At 46.3% G+C, this 17,595-nt stretch overlaps 1 protein-coding gene across 1 annotated transcript; it reads right to left on the bottom strand.

Annotated features, from left to right (window-relative positions):
• Nucleotides 1–669: 669 nt before the first annotated feature.
• On the bottom strand, nucleotides 670–13,544 carry slc7a5 (solute carrier family 7 member 5). Its single transcript, XM_034588518.1, has 10 exons — nucleotides 12,720–13,544; nucleotides 10,027–10,152; nucleotides 4,247–4,352; nucleotides 4,001–4,045; nucleotides 3,769–3,892; nucleotides 3,217–3,320; nucleotides 3,006–3,102; nucleotides 2,482–2,631; nucleotides 886–1,063; nucleotides 670–801 (listed from the first exon to the last, which is right to left on the bottom strand). Exons 1-10 carry the CDS (start codon nucleotides 13,294–13,296, stop codon nucleotides 749–751), a joined length of 1,560 nt encoding a protein of 519 aa, XP_034444409.1. The 5' UTR covers nucleotides 13,297–13,544; the 3' UTR covers nucleotides 670–748.
• Nucleotides 13,545–17,595: the final 4,051 nt, after the last annotated feature.

Genomic DNA, 17,595 nt, shown 5'->3' with positions numbered 1-17,595 from the left:
AACATTTATCAACAGTGTGGTCACCATGAATAATTAAAAAAAACTACTTAAGATCTTCCTTCAGCTTCGGTTGTTTCCTGCAGCAACGCAGACACTTTTAAAAACTGTCTGAACCGAGATCAGTTTGATGACAAAACAACACGTAAAAGACACAAGACTCTGAAACGTGCTACAGAACTGGAATAAAAACCTTAGAGAGGAGAAGCTTCGTCTTGCTAAGCAACAACTAGGCTGTTGCCATCAGTATTTCTAAAAACTGCCCCGTTGTGAAGGTTCCACACTTGAGCTCTTTACACCTGTTTTCACCAGAAACTAAAAACAGGTCGTCAGGTGCCACTTAAGGCACAACTTGCTAAATACCACAGGTTTCCCCGAGTAGGAGGATATTCTACAGAAACCTATGCACAAAAAACAGACATTAAAATAAAACAAATACATTGAAATGCACAGTAACGATGCACAAGAGCCTACGAAGGAAAGTTAGTGACTAAAAATAGTCGGTGATGAACAAACAAATCCCAAAAATGTCAGCAACAAAATAGACAGAAGAAAATTAGTCGAAGGCCGCAAAAACGTGGTGGCCACAGAAATCTGCACGTGTCCGTCTTCATTAGGTCCTTATCAGCACCCTGCAGACAGAGTGTGTGTGTGTGTGTGTGTGTGTGTGTGTGTGTGAAGGGGGTCAGTGGAGATCACTGTCCGTTGGATCTGATAGGCCACTGGCTGAAGTTAAAGGCGGGGTCTTCCACTAGTGCTGAGGCACGACCTCCATCACCTTCTGACAAAAGGCCGTCGTCGAATCTGTAAAACACACACAACATCGAGGATTACCCACAATGCCCAGTGACGTAAACACTTCAAACACACGGCGGAGACCAGACTCACAGATTCCACGCAGCAGCCACTTGGGTTTGGTCTTCCACCACACGCCCAGCATGTAGACGGGCACGCCGGTGGCGATGATGCCGAAGCCGATGGCGCACTCCTTTGGAGTTTTCCAGAAGGAGACGACGATGAGGAAGAGGCAGGCCAGCACGAAACTCACCGGCAGCAGAATGTTCACCTGCAGGAGGAAGAGAGGTTTGAATGAAACTATAAAAGATTCAAGGGTCAAAGAGAAGAAACGCACAGATGCTCTTTACTAGAGGAATAGAAATAATCCCTTTCAAGAGTTGGATGAGAAGATGGATGCCACGGTTTCTTAGTTTCTAAACAAACCTCGGTGAACATGTCAGGTTCTGCTTTTTGAATGTGTCCATACACTGTAGATCTCAACACTGATGAACGAGACGTCCACAGTTTTCAAAATGTGATTATCTTTGGCTGTAAAGTGGAACCAAGCGCACGCCGCGGCCACTTGTGGGAAGAGAGTGAATCTAAACCGTGAAGAAGCAGTTTTAGAAAACCACAACAGGCTGAAAGACGATGAGACACAACAGAGACGAGTGCTTCTGCTCATGAGACAAAAAAAACCCCTCTCATCTTGAATTTTAAGTCCCAGTCGTTAAACTAGCAGGTTACTGATGAACACTCTCGTTACTATGGACGGTAATTAATCAACGGAATTGAGTGATTCTCTGGCAGCGTCGCTCTGAATCTGTTGAACAGCAGGAATGTGACGGACAGAGAAAGGAGAGAGAAATAAGAGAGGGCGAGTGAACGAGCGGAGAGACAGTGAGCCAACACACACACACAGACACACACACACACACAGAGAGACACACACACACAGAGCGAGCACTGGGCCAATAGATCAATAGATCTATCTGCCTCTTCCACCTCACTGCCCTGACAGATCCCGCCTCTGACCAACAAATGAAGCCATGCAAGCGAGCGGATGAGGAGTTTTAATGGCGGCCATCCGGCTCTAATAAGACACACACACACACACACACACACACACACACACACACACACACACACACACACACACACACACACACACACACACACACACACACACACACACACACACACACACACACACACACACACACACACACACACACACACACACACACACATCCATCCATCCATCCATCCATCCATCCATCCATCCAAACATGCAACAATGGCCCTCTGTGTGTCGGTGCGAGTCCTGCAGCAAGTGGTCTAGTCAGAAGACACTGTGCTCTTCCTGTTGCGCGCACACCAACACACACACACACACACAAACACACACACATGCACACACCACCACCCAGCAGGCCTGAAGACCAGCTGACAAGCATCCAGCTTCGCCTCTGTCTTTTAATCTGAGATCAGTCTCTATTCATCCGAGCTCCGCTGAATGGATCTTTGTTGTTCGGGGGGGACACACAAAGAAACGTTTCCTGTCGCCAAAGCTAACTCGAGTGGGAGTCCGCTTGTCTCTGACCGACAGTGTGTCCGTGTCCCATGATCTGAACCGGACCTCTACTGAAAGCTCGGGGTATTTTTCCGCTTCAATTGGTCCGGCTGCATTACGTCTCACACACACACCTTGATGGGTCGCTCCAGCTCGGGCTTCTTGTAACGCAGCCACATCATCCCGACGATTGCCATGGCGATGCAGAGCCAGTTGAAGAAGCTGAAGAAGTTTATGACGGAGAAGATGTCGTTGGAGAAGGCGTAGAGCAGCGTCATCAAACACTGGAGAAAGAGAGAGAAGGAATCAGGCTCCACAGAAAAACAGCAACATAGAATACAGATACAACTTTATCTCTACATTTTTCCCTTCCCTTCAACATTCACCGTTCTACCTCATCTCTACCTCTGCTCAGCCCCACCTACATCCCTTCATCCTCTTTTTCCTCCCTGCCTCCCTCCCTGCCTGTCTCATCCCTTCTTCTTCAGTTTGGCATCTCTACCTCTTACTCTGGTTTCCAGGTTCTGTCTGATGCATGAGACAGAACCCACCGACACCGATATCGCTCCCAAAAAAGTTATAAAAGTCTCAAAAGAGATTCATTCAGTTCTATGAAGTGATAGTAGGATCCCTCAGTAGTGACGGAATAAGAACGTACAGTGAACAGAAGTGAGGGCAGTGGGGTCAGCAGGGTCGGGTGGATCATCGACAGCAGACTGGGCAGGTGACCCTCTCGAGAGCCCACGTAGAACAACCTGAGAGGGAGGAGAAGACGGACAGAGGGATGACTCTGAGGCGTTTTCACACTCAACAGTTAAGTGTCCACACGTGGTTTTTCCTATGAGCTGTGTTTGTGCGGAACATGTTACCTGGACGATGTGAACAAGGAGCCGTTGACCGATCCAAAGCAGGACAGACCTACGAACACGGGGATGATCCAGGACATTGGACCCAGGTAGTAGTTTCCAAAATCCTGCAGGACACCACACGCACAGGAAATCAATATCTTTCTCTGTACCATCCTGTTCAACTTGTACATATTACTGCTGGTTTCACATTTCTCTGATGTTTTTATTCCTCCTCGTCTTATATTTCCTTATGTTTACATTTTCTTTTACTGACACTTCTCATTTTTTATTTCCCCTTTGCTGCTGCTGCTGCTACTCTGCTGCTACTCTGCTGCTACTCTGTGGGACTAATAAAATATAATATAATCTTAAATTGAGTACGGAAGCATCGCGTGGCTCGCTGCCAAAATTCTCCCTGGTCGTGACTTGTCGTGACTCGCAGGGCCGGTGGATCGGACCTGATCCTGTGGCCGCTGCAGGAGGACTCAAGTCTCCATGAGCAGAGCACTGTTATTAATAATACGGATAATAATAATAATAATTCAAAACAAAGACGACAGCTCAAGCACTCACCACAGCCACGGCCTCCGAGTTCAGCATCTGGTCCGGGGAGAGCGTGGTGAAATACGCCAGGTTGGTCAGCACGTACACGACGGTCACGATGGGCAGAGAGATGATGATGGCTCGAGGAAGGTTCCTGAGGAAGAGCAACAAACCGTCTGAGTCCTGACGCAGAGCAGATCATCGGTCTGCAGGCAAGGGTCTGTGTGTTTTTTAAATATGGTGCGTCATGGTTAAAACTCACCTGTAAGGGTCGATCATCTCCTCAGTGACAAAATTCAAGTAGTTCCTGGAAGCAGAGGGGACGGCAGTGAGAGCAGGGTTGTATAATAATAATAATAATAATAATAAGTTTTAGTTATATGGTGCTTTGCTCAGAGACACTTTACATGGGTTAAAAACAGAGAAAGTCAAATAACTATAAATACAATACACCGATTATTAATCACAAATTAAAATCTGATCATATTGGACAACTCGAAGGACTCACCAGCCACCGTAGGCAAACAGGCCGCTGTACAGAGCCAGGCCGAGGCTTCCAAACTCATATTTGGACCCTTCGAACGAATTTTCTGGAAGAAGTCCGTCCGTGTCCCCTGGAGAAGACGAGAAGAAGCAGAGAGAGAAACTCTGGGTTAAAGCAGCACTTTGTAACTAACTCAAAAAGAAGTGACAGAAATCACGAGATCCCCCCCCAAAACCCAACAGGTTCTTTCTCTGCCTGTGTCCCATCCTTGCACCAAGTCTCATGGACTTCTCTGTAGTTTTTGCCTATAATTCTGTTAACAAACAAACAAAAGACGTGAAAGGAGGTAAAAACTAGATCAGTGTTAACTCAACACACACCAACACGGCTGCGTCGGGGAGGGAGAGGCCAAATGTTCGGCTTAAATCCGTCTCAGTATGTGGATCAGTGAAGGACTGTAGAATTTAATCAAGCTGAGTCTGAGGCTGAGACGCTCAGTCACTGACCCAGACTGTGGATCAACCTGAGGCCACTGCCGTGCGGGTGGGGGGGGGCACGATGATTTCTCTGCCATTTTGTGGATTTACAACATTTAGCTCGTCTTGTCTGACCTGCAGGTTTCTGCTGGTTTATACCACATTCCTGACGGACCTGAACCCCCACAACCCACACACACACACATTCTCAGACACAGCGCCGGTTGCTAAACCAACAGCCCCAGGCAGTGTTGGTACTGGGAGATTTAGTCGTAAGCCACTGTGCAGTGTGGGAAACGCCTGATTACTGCGCTGTCTGTCTGTCTTGTCTTGACAATCTCACATTATGCTGCCGCCTGTAATCAGAGAGACAGACGCGCGACTGCAGCGTCCTGAGACCCCGACACTGCTCCGCACGCCAGCCTGACGGGGGCGCTACAGAGCCCTGGAGGCGCCTGGGTCCCTGGTTGAACTGATTCAAAAGGTCCCGGCTATAGCAGAGGTTCCTTATGCTTGAAAGTAATTAAGTCTGTCTTGGAGGTACACAGACTTAACCCGAGTATGTGACGACCCCCTGCCGTGCTCGTTCTGTGGGCCTGTGTTTCAGGTAACTGGTGGGTGTGGCGGGGATCACCGGTGCCAACTGGTCACACCTGCCGTTGACTTTATGCGTTTAAACTGCACTTTGACGCCTCTGTCCAATATTTAACTGATAAATAAAAAAGGATCAGGTTTGACAGGAACATGTATCCTTTATGATGTAAAAACATTTGACACATTAAAAGCTGAAATTCAGAGCCGATTGTAAAACGATGTTGATTGGTTTATACACGATGACGTCGGCAACTCGTGTACCAAAGTATTCGTTCTCCGTTTGTTCTTGTGTTTTCATGCACTTACAAACTTTGTGCACACTTTTCCTCTCTCGTCCTTCACTGATGATTCTACACATACTAGCCACAGATCTATAAATTAAAATATCATCATTTTGTCTTTATATTTCACTGCTGGAAACTGATGTGTCTCCTGCTGTTTGTCTTTGTCTTAAGAGCCGGGTTGTGACGAGGATTTCCACTTGTTTGCTACTTTATATTTCCTATAATAACACTAACTCCTCTATACCACTATGTTTCAGATGGAAATATTGTTCTTTTAGTTTTTCAGCAGGATCCCACTAACTCTACTGAGCAGATTCCCATGAGACTTGGTGGAAGGTTGGGACACGGGCCAAGAAAGAACTCATTAAAATTTGGGACCGATCCAGGACTTTTTTCACCTTCTTTAAAATTGTGCGTTTTTAAATCGTGCAACTTTTCAAATACACTAAAATCAGGTTTGACGTGTGGGGAGAATTTTTCCTTTACATGACAAACGTGTTCTACTCTGCTGTGCACTGAGATGTTAAGTCAGGTCATGTTTCTTCAGTCAGACCTTGTGGGAACATTCACTGGATGTAAAGAGGGAGTTCTGTTACCCTGAGAACTCACATGACCATCACACAAAGACCCACAACTGCTACACAACAGGACCAAACCCTCAGCTCAGCTCACATCTTCTCTGAGGATCAAACTGCTGATTTGTTCCTGACCTTTAAGTTTAAATTATTCCCAACTCTCATCTTTTCCTTCTTCAACCCTCAGCTCTGCTCAGTCTTTACTTTACACAGTGAGAGAAAGAATAGCTTGTGTTTCTCTTTCACACTGCAGCGTCTCCTCTTTCTCCTCCGTCACCTTCCACCACGTCGGTCAGGAAACGCTCCGAGCTGTGAGCAGCTGGTCACATGATACCAGTGCCAGGCAGTGAAAGTGACACACACACACAGAATACAATATGCACACACACACACACACACAAGGTGCTCACATACCAGCAAAGAAAGTCCCTGCCTCTAGATTACCCTGTTTAAATTAACGGTCCCTTAAATTCAACCGAACTGCACAAACTCAGACATCAGTCCCCTAAATGTGCCGGATAATTTTCATCAAGATCGATGAATCATCCACGGGACACTGGTGAGAATTAGCTAAAACGTCTACAGCAGTGAAATGCAACACAGACATAAGGCAGCAGTAATATTAATTCACACACATTCTGTATATAAGTGATTTCTATGAATTATCTCAGGGTGAGAAAGAGGAGCCACACGTGCAGAAGACGCAGACGAAGATGTCAACTTGGAAAAGGCAACGAAATCACTTCTGAAGTATATAATGAACGTAGTTTATGTTGAGGTTAAAGTAAAGTAATGTCTGTTCAGGTGCATAAAAGACACTGGTTTTCTATTCAATTAAAAAACACAGTGGATCAGATTCGACCTCATTAGAGTTCTCTGATGTTGGAGAACCACGGTGTGACCTCAGTTGGATATTTGCGATGTCTGATTCCGTGGAAACGCTCCCACTGCACAAACACACACCTTTAATTACAGAGCAGCTCAGAGAGAGCTGGTGTGGGAGCGGAGGGGAGTGAACCACCTGTGGAAAAACCAGCAGATATTTACCTTAGGTCAGAAAATACTGGTGTGTGAGAATAAACGTGTGTCAGTGTTTGTGTTGAATAAACTGTGTCAGATGAAGAACAAGACGCCGAGAGGGAAATCACTGCATCACAGATATGACGAGATGAACCTGCAGCGACTCAGTGGACAGTTTGGGTCGTTTGTCTTTCAAGGGACAATCAGCGTCTGTGTCTCTTTCTCCTCCAAACCCTTGTGGACAGGTGGCACATTGAGAAAGCAGGGTTTAGTGGAGCTAATCAGATTAACCTGGTCTCTAATCTGAGACGCCAGCAGATTCAGACCTTATGAGTCACCAAGACACAACACACACACACACACACACACACACACACACACACAAACACAATACGCTGCTTCTGGCTACACCGGTTGCTCAGGATAATAAATCTGTATTTAATTTTTAAGTTTTTTTTTTAAGTGTCAAACAGCAGTCAGACCGAGCCGCAGCAGCAGCAGCCGACCTGACAGCTGAGTTTGTTGATGTAATCTCAGCCACGCGCTCGGCCTTTGTCTAAATGTCTGGATAATCTGAGGTTTCTCACCTAAACAGTTATCAGAAGCACGGTGATGACAAAGGTTTAGGAGTAGCTGGTTTTTACAATGAGTAGAATCAGTCTTTGTGATCCGGCGTCACATCTAAACAGATATTACACCGTGTGGATAAAGATCAGCAGGAAGCTGCTACACGCGGAGCAGCTACAGCTCAGGCTTATTGTTACTCAGGCTTATTGTTACTTATTGTTACTACAACAGGATCCGACACGCAAAACAATGTTTTTGATAGAAGTTGTTTACAACTGATTATCAGGATTTGAATAATCCGTGACTTCCTGTTGTTGACACATGAGAAACTGAACCTCCTGCTGATTCAGGACGAAAAACGATTTTTCACTCAAGTCAATTTTCTTCGTTGTAAAAGCGGCAAAACTGTTGGTTCATATCAGAAAATTGTTCTGGCAATGAATTAGTCAGGTTCTTCTTCATTTGATTCCAAAACCTGAGCTGAACTTTCACTCAGCTCTTGTTTTACTTTGGGGAAATTAAACTACTTGGTCGTTTTAACAGTAAATTAGTTTCGCAGGTCGTTTCAGATGCTCCACCTGCAGATACCATCCAGACTGAAGGTTCGATGTTGTAGTTCAAGTTAAACGGCGACCGTCAGGAAAAGAGTGACATTTCAACGGGTCCATGCTCCAGTCAGAGGAAACACACAGGTTACCGGTTCAGTCGGCTGCTCAACACAATCGTCCCTCAGCCTGAACTCAGTTAAAACTACACACAACTTTGGAACCGAGTAAAAATCCAGGAAAATGAGGCCGTTATCAGCTTCATGCTACAAATCAATGAACATCCGTTTGCTTCAGGGTTTATTATTATATCATATTAATGACCCCCACCCATGCTAACGCACCTAAAACCGCACATCACCTAATGATTCACATGCAAACTCTGCAGGGCATGACTGAACACGGCTTTTGTCACAGAAGATATTAGCAATGGTTGAAGTAAGATGAGGGATTGCTACGGTGTTTATTTATTTTTAACACTCACTCATGGAAAAACTATTCCCACACATGAGCACAGCACAATACTAACAAACAGGAATTTCTGCTCCACGTGCACCACTGTGGTTCCTCGAGCTCAGGGCGGAGACAAGCGGTAAGAGACTGGTTCTGTGTCGCCCACTTAATGATTTAGTCTCTGCACACACACGCTCGTTTCCTCTCTAATTCTTTCTTTCCATGTCATTAGATCAGTGATTTACTACAATTAAATGCAGCAGAGTCACTGCAGAGAAGCACCAACTGGCAGCAGGGGGATACACGCACGTGGTTAAAAGGGTTTTTAATTGTTGGTCCAAAAGGGGAAAGGTATTATGTCAACTTCAATATTTAGGACTGAACCATAGTCGTCTAATTTCTTTGGTATGAACCCAGTGACCCCGAAAGTCCAGTTTGAGGCAGGGTTTGAATCCCTGAGCTCACTTCCTGTCTGTGTTAACACACCCCCCTCAGTAAAACTTAGTGGACGGAGTTCTTGCTTGTTAAGCTCCAGTCTTTGTGCGACTTCGAATGAGTGGATTTCTGAATGAACAGAGTCACCGCCTGGGTTCTTAACTCCGTCCTCTTGTTCCTGGTTTTCACTTCACAACATCCTGTGACCTTAATGAGGGTCCGGCCCGACGCCAGGGAGCTTAACAACGGCTTCTCTGCCTCCACGCTGCTCCAATCGCATCAACAACAACAACAGGGTTCAATAAGATGGCCCCAGTGGGAAAATTCCTTTACGGGTCTTAAGTCATCATAGTCGCCCGGATTACTCAGAATCTCAGTTACAGCTTAACTACCTTTGATTTCAGGGTCATTCTGAGAACTGATCACTTTCATATTGCCTTTGAATAAATGGAGTTTTATTTAATTAACCGCATCCACATCATTTAATGGAGAGAACGTGACTGTGGTTTTAAACAAACAGCTCATGTCACATCAACCACCCCCTGTTTCAATCTTTCTGTTACAGATGATTCACTGAACTTCCTGTTTTCAGAACTGGATCTATCGACTGTGTGCTGCTGTGTGGGAGGGTCGGCTGTGGGTTAGGGGGTAGAGAGGGTCGTCCACACTAACGTAAAGGCTGGTGGTTCGATCCCTGGGACTGCTGACAGTCATTCATTCATTCATCTTATAGCACTGATGTTCCATTTACTTGTGACTGTTGAAAGCTGTGGTATTGGTGGTGATGGGAGTGATGGGATCTCGAGCAGTAAACTGGTGAATGTGTGTGTTTGGTGTTTGGCTTGTGCTCGGTACCTTGGCCGATCCTCACGAAGCCGATGATGATGATGAGTCCGAGCGCCAGAAGTTTGGCTGCGGCGAAGAAGTCCTGCACTCTGGTGGCCGCCTTCACGCTGTAGCAGTTCACAAAGGTCAACAGGACTGCAGGAGAGAGGGGGGGGGGGGGGGGCGGAGAATAAAGACAGAGTGAGATCAGCTCTTTATTCAACTTATTAACAGTTATTTCCAGCTAAGACACATCACTAAATTGTCTTTGGAAAGGATTTTATTTCATTTTTAATTTAATTTAATGTCCATCCATCCATCCATTATCTACCACTTATCCTTTGAGGTCATTATTTATTTTGTCCTTCTCTCCATATCTTCCAGTCGAGAGCACTTTGTTCAACCTCTGGTTTAAATTTGCTTTAATAACTAGACTTGACTCGACCAAACTCTACAGGTCGAACCACATTTAAAAAGGTCCTCACACGCTCTCTGACTCACACTGGATTACTGCACATCACCAGTGTCTTCTCTCCGTGTGCACGACACCATGTAAGGAGGCACATGCAGAACCAAATTCTCCGTGCAACTTCTTTTTTTAAGGTTCCATATATAGAACACTCTGTAATTTCACGCACGTTAAAATAGCTTTTGAACTGTTTTCCTAAACACCGCTTTTCTACTTGAACATAGGCGAGTGTGTGTGTGTGTGTGTGTGTGTCAGTGTGTATTTGTGGCTCTCACACCACGATGCAAGCTGGAGACGAACTCACAAAACATGGCAATAAAGTCCTTTGCACCATATCCCTGTGCCTTTAACGCACACAGCACACAGAGTTGTTTAAATGGCCCGTGGACCTGGACCCCATTAAAAGTGATTAACTAAAGCAGCAGGTCCCTTCAAAGCTCCTAAATCAGGTCGTAGCCACAACAGAAGAAGGAGACGGAGCACAATGAGGCTCTGTGTTCGAGAGAGCAAGACAAAGACCAGGGGAGAGAGGGAGGAGAGAGGGAGAGAGGGGGGGGGGGGGGGGGGGGGGGTAGAGGGAGAGAGAGAGAGGCTGAGTACAGTAAAGGGCCGAACACACACAGACATGGCATCCGAACTCATTATGTAAGCATGCACGGACATAACTGGCAAATACTCGGGGATATTTACGTACAGTAACATGTGCATGTTGGCATGTGAGCATATAAACACACCGACAAGGTTCCCAATGAATTGGGTCAAACGGAACAATGACCGGCACCGAAATAGACCTGTGTGTGTGTGTGTGTGTGTGTGTGTGTGTGTGTGTGTGTGTGTGTGTGTGCAAGAGAGCGAGAGAAATTTGGCTCCCAGCTCAACACACCCCACTGTCCACTCCACAGGCCTCCTAAAGCGGGCAATCCTCATGAAACACACACACACACACACACACACACTCTTACACACACACTCTTAGACACACACACACTCACACACACACACACACACACAGCCGATCCTCTTGGTCCGCGGTCATGTGGTCTCAGTGAGGATTTAGACTTTAGAGTCAATCTGAAGATCAGGTACTAGGTCACTGGCTGGTACCACACACACACAGACACACACATGCACACACATACACACACACATTAATAGCCAATATGATGTGTATCATGTATTCAGACAGCGATGGAGTGGGGGGGGGGGGGGGGGGGGGGGGGGGGTTGGTTGGTTGGTGGGGGAACACTTGTTGTACGTGGCGGGTAAAGACTGGTGCTAACAGGCTAAAGCTGCTAATAATCCAGACTTAAGTTGTGTTAAGACTCAACACACAACAACACAACAACACAACAACGAGCCTGTGACACACACTGATGAGCAGTGAAGTAAACGTCTACACTGGATCTTACGACTGAGCTTCAATTCACTGTTTTCAGATACATTTTACACATTGTTAATTATTACTTATATTTCCTGGGTGTCTCATTAAAGCTCAAATTTAGAAGAAAGCAAAATGAAACGTGAACATTTAGTATCACCGACATGTGATTTCTTATTAATGTGAAGATTTCACCTGTTCTGAGCTGATGTGTGTATTTTAGTTTTTCTAAACTTAAACTTGACAATTTATTATTACAAAGAAACAATAAAAATAAAGTGTACTCATTAAAAAGGTGTAAAAGTATTTAAGTATATATAAGTGAATTGAATTGTTTTGAGTGACAAAAAAAAATTCAAATTTTAAGCACTTTGTAAACTTGTTTTTGAAAAGTGCTACATACATAAAGTTGTATTATTATTATTAAATTTAACACATTCAATAAATATCACGAGAACTTTAAACGAATCACTCTTTAAATAAGTATTTAAGTATGGTACATGTACAGAACTAAAAACACTAATTGAATATTAGATGGAAAAAAAATACATGTTCAAGTAATAAGTACACAAAAAGCAAATGTGACGACACACCGCAGCATCCTGCTGATGTAACAACGCGCCTTTTTGTCATCATTGCGTGGTTCATGCCCGCGTGTGCGTGAAACTGCCATGCGTGTGTGTGTGTGTGTGTGTGCGTGCGTGTGTGTGTCTTTCATCACAAGCGTGTTCATCATGCAGAAAGTATGATACCCCTCTAAGTGTGCGCGTGTGCGTGTGTGTGGTTCACAGCATCAACGCAGAAGTTGCATCACCCCGGGCCGCACAGCTCGGTTCGGTTCGGTTCGGCTCGGCTCGGCTCGGCTCGGCTACTCACGGATGCAGAGGCAGGCCACCAGCTTGGCCCCGTTCTCCGGCACCGGGCACTCGGGGAACACGGGCTTCAGGAGGTAGGTCGCGAACACGTAGGCGACGATGTACTGGGAGGACGGGCGGATGATGAGCAGCTCGATCCACAGCTTGAGGAAGGCGGGCAGCGAGCCGTACACCTCCAGGATGTAGGCGTAGTCCCCCCCGGACTTGGAGATGGTGGTCCCCAGCTCCGCGTAGCACAGGGCGCCCACCGTGGAGAAGACCCCGCACACCGACCACACGATCAGGGACAGCCCCACGGAGCCGGCCTCCCGCACCACGCCGGTGGGGGTCACGAAGATGCCGGAGCCGATGATGGTACCCACGATGATGGCCACGCCGTTCACCAGGGTGATGGTCCTCTTCAGGCCGACCCCGTCCTCCGATCCCTCCCCGCCCGCAGCCTCCCCGGCCACCTTGTCGTCGAGCCCCGGCCCGGGGTCCCCCTTCTCCTCGCCCGGGGACAGCATCCTCTGGGTGACGTGCTTGTCCTCCTCCCGGTCCACCGGGGAGTTCGAGTTTCTCTTTTTCAGCCCCGACATCGTTGCTTTCCTGCCGCTTCTTCCTCGCTGCTCGTCCCGCTGCCCCGGAGCTCTTCCTCCGGTCGGTGCTTCCTCCGTGCGGGTCCGGTGTGTCGCGTGCTGCCGGCCGGGCTCAGCCACGAGGAGTCCTGGGTAAGTGAGTGAGTGTGTGTGCGTGAGTCAGAGCAACGTGTTCTCTGGTGTGTACAAAGGAGCAGAGGAGACAGGCATGACCACCACCAGCCTCCTCCTCTTCCTCCTCTTCCTCCTCCTCAGTCAAGTCCAGCCCCTCATCTTCACGCTTCATCACTAGCACCCCATCACCGCTGAGCCTCTCCGCCCTCTACCGGCAGACAGCGGGTACTACCAGACACACACACATTCTCACACAGTGTTTCTCTGTACGTTTTAAAGTCTCGACGTTCAAGGGAAAGTTCACAGAGGTGGGGGGGTGGGGGGGTGAAGAGTTTGAGTCCACAAAACACTTCTGGAGTCTCGGGGGTAAACAGCGTTGCAGCCGAATCCAATACAAGTGGTGTAAACGGCGAACGATTCTTCAAACTTCATAAAAGCACTGCTCCTGTGGTGTCGTCCAAGTGTCCGTTATCCCCGACATTCAATTTCCTACGATATCCTCTGATATCCTCCTCTGGAGTCACGCTCAAGCTCTCGCCCAGTGGTACGTGCAGGGTGCGCGGTAGCATCGCTACTTCCGTTAGTGGACATTTAGGCTAAAGACTCGGTGTAAATGACGCCGTGTCGAGTCGAACTTGAATGTCGGGTCTTGAGGACACGTGGACGACACCACAGCGGCAGCATGGAGGCACTTCAGGGAAGAAGGAGTCACCATTGACTGGATTTGGCTGCAACGCTGTTCATTTTTGGGTGAACGATCCCTTTAACCTCCAAACCCCAACCAGTCAAACATGGCCCCCCCCACCTGGCCCCCGCCTCTCGCCTCCTCCTATATGCTGCTGTGTTTGAGGAAACCTACACTGCACATGACAATCACTGCAGGTAAGGGAATACCTGAAATACAGAACAGCAGCAAGAAGCATTCACCAATATGGAATCCATCCATCTCCCCCCCCCCCCCACGCCAGTGACACTCAAACCCCCTGGACTGGTTTGATGGTGTTGTAATGTCAGACACTCCCAGGAATGAGGAAGGACAACATGCAGCCCATTTAAAGATGAAGGCTCGTCTTCTTCAAAGTGCTGCATGGCCCAGTTTTCATACACAGCAGTTGACTCATCTGAATCATGACTTAAGTATAGGGTGTCACCCACTGATTTGCATAATTCTAAAGTTGGTTTTTATTTAATTTCCTTTGCACTTCACAGCCCAGTTTGATTGCTGGAATATTTATTTGCATGTGGCGGCCATTTTAGGCTCGTAACTTCGGCGTTTGAGATAATTGGGCGAATCTCGCCGGCTGCACTCTCAAACCAAAATCACATTTTTTGGTTTATTCACGTGTTCGAAGCTCAAATCCCCAGAGGACACATCCAACCATCGACCGGTTTTAATGGATGTTTGTGACCATGATTACGCTTTGACGTCGTGAATGTGTTAGAAAACAGTGAACTTTATTATACAGAGGTCAACATGAGGATTCATTGGTTGTGTAGTTGTGTCTCTGGACCACAAACCATAAAGAAAGAAGGACAACGCGACTCCGCTTCCTCCCACTGTGAAAAATCCCAGACATGGGTGCCGCCATTTTGTGTGTTTTTGGAGCCAGAGCCTGCACAGTTGTGATGTAGTGAAGATTGTGTATCAACGTAGCGCTGATACACAATCTTAAGTCAATCTCAGCTGTCAATCGTGACGTTTCACCCAGTTTATACCATCCGTTTGATAACAACAACCTACAATGACAGAAACCAACCTATTCAACATTTACTTTAATTTTTAGTTTACTCCAGGTCCCATTTGCTGTAAATAGAGGAGCTGAGGTCTGCACTGCAGCCGGCCACTAGGGGGCAATAAAGATGACGTGGCTTCACTTCTGGGAGCTGTCATGTCGTCCATCTTTTTTATTCAGTCTACGGAAAAACACGATGAATTTAAATTTGGTTCTATTGTTTCTTCACATCGTAAAACTGTTTTGAAAAACTGTGCTTGTAATTTACGTTTATAGATCTGTTGCAACTCTCAACTGTTTTAAATCAACGCTGGGGAGTTTTTTTAATTTCTCATAAGTAAGTTAACACATGATCAACGGTCCAATGAAAAGTGTTGAAGAAAATAATTTAAATAAAGTAGAAGAGCTCGATATTAAAGATCAAATGCATTCCTATTTAAATTAGAGGCTGCAAGTGTAAAACCAAGTCTCCTTTTCAAAAATTCCACATTCAACTCTTTTTAAATATGAATATTTTGAATTGTCTCCTGTTGCTTTCACATTTTGTCGCTACACTAATAAACTTGCCTTGCTCCGCCTGCACAGTAGTTAAACCAGTCCTGTTGGGCCTGTGGGACCAGACACACACGAGGGTGGAACCACTACGGAGAATCCATTTATCTGTGGTATTTCTCTCACTCGGTCACAGGGGGACTGGGGATTATTTTCTGCATTCATGGGGTTAAAGGAAGCGCCTCGGGAACATTACCAGTAAAGAACCACAGCATTTCAAATAACTGTCCCAAATCCCCGGCTGCCCCTCAGATACAAACCCCAGCGAGACGATCGTATCGAGGTTTGTACCAAATATATAAAAACATAATTCTGCCCCCAACATTGTGAAATCCAGTAATTCTACAAATATTAAAACACAAATACTTCAAATGTGCAGCAAGAATAGAAAACTGAGGCCGGGTTCAACTTGATGCTTTCATTCTTGGATTGATTATATTTCATCCTGTTACATCATTTACCTTTTGTGACCAACAGGAATCATAGTTGTGCATCTGTCACACCAGACCGACAGTAAAGGTTTTACTGTCGGTCTGGCGTGAAGTTTGTGGTCGTCTGGAACTTCAGGTGATCATGTCTGATAAGCAGGTGCATGCATGTGATGAAGCAGTGAAATGTAAAGATTCTAACCAACAACCTGTCACGGTGAATGCCACTCAACCAGCTGTTCTAGATTTTTGAACGCAGTTGAAAGGTGAAGGTGCTGAGTTTGTGGTTTGGAGCTCGGCCCATCTCGAGTGCTGGAGATGGGTGAAGATCTAGGACACACACACACACACACACACACACACACACACACACACACACACACACACACACACACACACACACACACACACACACACACACACACATTGGCTGCAATCTGACTCTGCAGCTGACCCTCCAGCTTGGTGCCAGGTCCACACGATACACTCACACACTTTGATCTTACGCAACAATAATAATTGTAACCTTCTACAGAGCACTTTTCAAAAACCCAGATTACAAAGTGCCTCATAAAAACCAAATAAGTCCTGAAATTGTCACATTTAAAAGACAAATCAAAGAAAACAGGACAGAACGTCCAGTAAAAGTTTATTTTAAGAAGAGAAACTGCTGAGTCAGCGGATGTGATTTCCTCAGGCAGGTCGTTTTAAAGCATCAAGGCTCAGACGGCAAATACTGTGTCACCTCTGGTTTTTAACAGGGTTTCTGGGACAAAGACCAAACCTCTGGATCTGCAGGGACGAGCAGGTGAGTATTGAACTTAAAGGTCAGGTATACAAAGCTGTTTTCAGACTTGCACTGAAGTTTTCATCACATCCAAGTCAGTTGCTCTGGAGATTTTCTTTGTTCCCACCAGCCCCTGAAATGTCCCTTGTCCCTCGTGAGAAAACAGCAGAAAGGATTGAGTGGGCCTGTTGATGACGTTACCAACACACGATAGACATGAAACTGCAGGAGGACAAATAACTCGGGATGAAAACAAGGAGCCATTCAAGTCAGAGACGCCGAACAACCAGATTCAAGAGCTTTTAATGATGGATGCAGTTCTGCCTCCTGCATCCAGGCTCCACCCTTCACCTGAATGTTCCTGAGATGTTCCTGTTGTTGTGAACCCATCGTCCGACCCATTCCATCCCCAGCTGCGTTTTTTCATATGTGAGAGGAAGCTCTGGAAAATGTCCAGCCACAGATCTCCGGACACTTTCTGGGGCTGGAGTCTGAAAACAGCTCAAGACAGAGATGAGCCTTCATTTCAACTTGTCCCCTGCCTGCGTGATTTGAGTTTAAGAGTCTAATATTGGTTTGTGGGAGGCGGCGAAAGTGTGTTTGTATGTGTGTGTGTGTTGCTTGGCTAAGTTTGTCCTTTGGCTCTTTAGTTTTATTTGCTACATTGGTTGCTGTATATAAAAGA

Source organism: Hippoglossus hippoglossus, chromosome 6 (assembly GCF_009819705.1).
Source record: "Hippoglossus hippoglossus isolate fHipHip1 chromosome 6, fHipHip1.pri, whole genome shotgun sequence".
NCBI lineage: Eukaryota > Metazoa > Chordata > Actinopteri > Pleuronectiformes > Pleuronectidae > Hippoglossus > Hippoglossus hippoglossus.
Note: the sequence above shows the minus strand (reverse complement) of the source record. Positions and strands in the feature narration are given on the sequence as shown.

Bases quoted from the DNA above. Each gene is read 5' to 3' on its own strand.
- slc7a5 (XM_034588518.1), bottom strand. From the start codon at position 13,296: ATGTCGGGGCTGAAAAAGAGAAACTCGAACTCCCCGGTGGACCGGGAG. The intron at 3,321-3,768 runs GTGAGTGCTTGA...GGTGTCCTGCAG, and splicing joins ACTCGGAGGCCGTGGCTGTG to GATTTTGGAAACTACTACCT. The intron at 2,632-3,005 runs GTACGTTCTTAT...CTCTTTCTCCAG, and splicing joins TGCCCTCACTTCTGTTCACT to TGTTTGATGACGCTGCTCTA.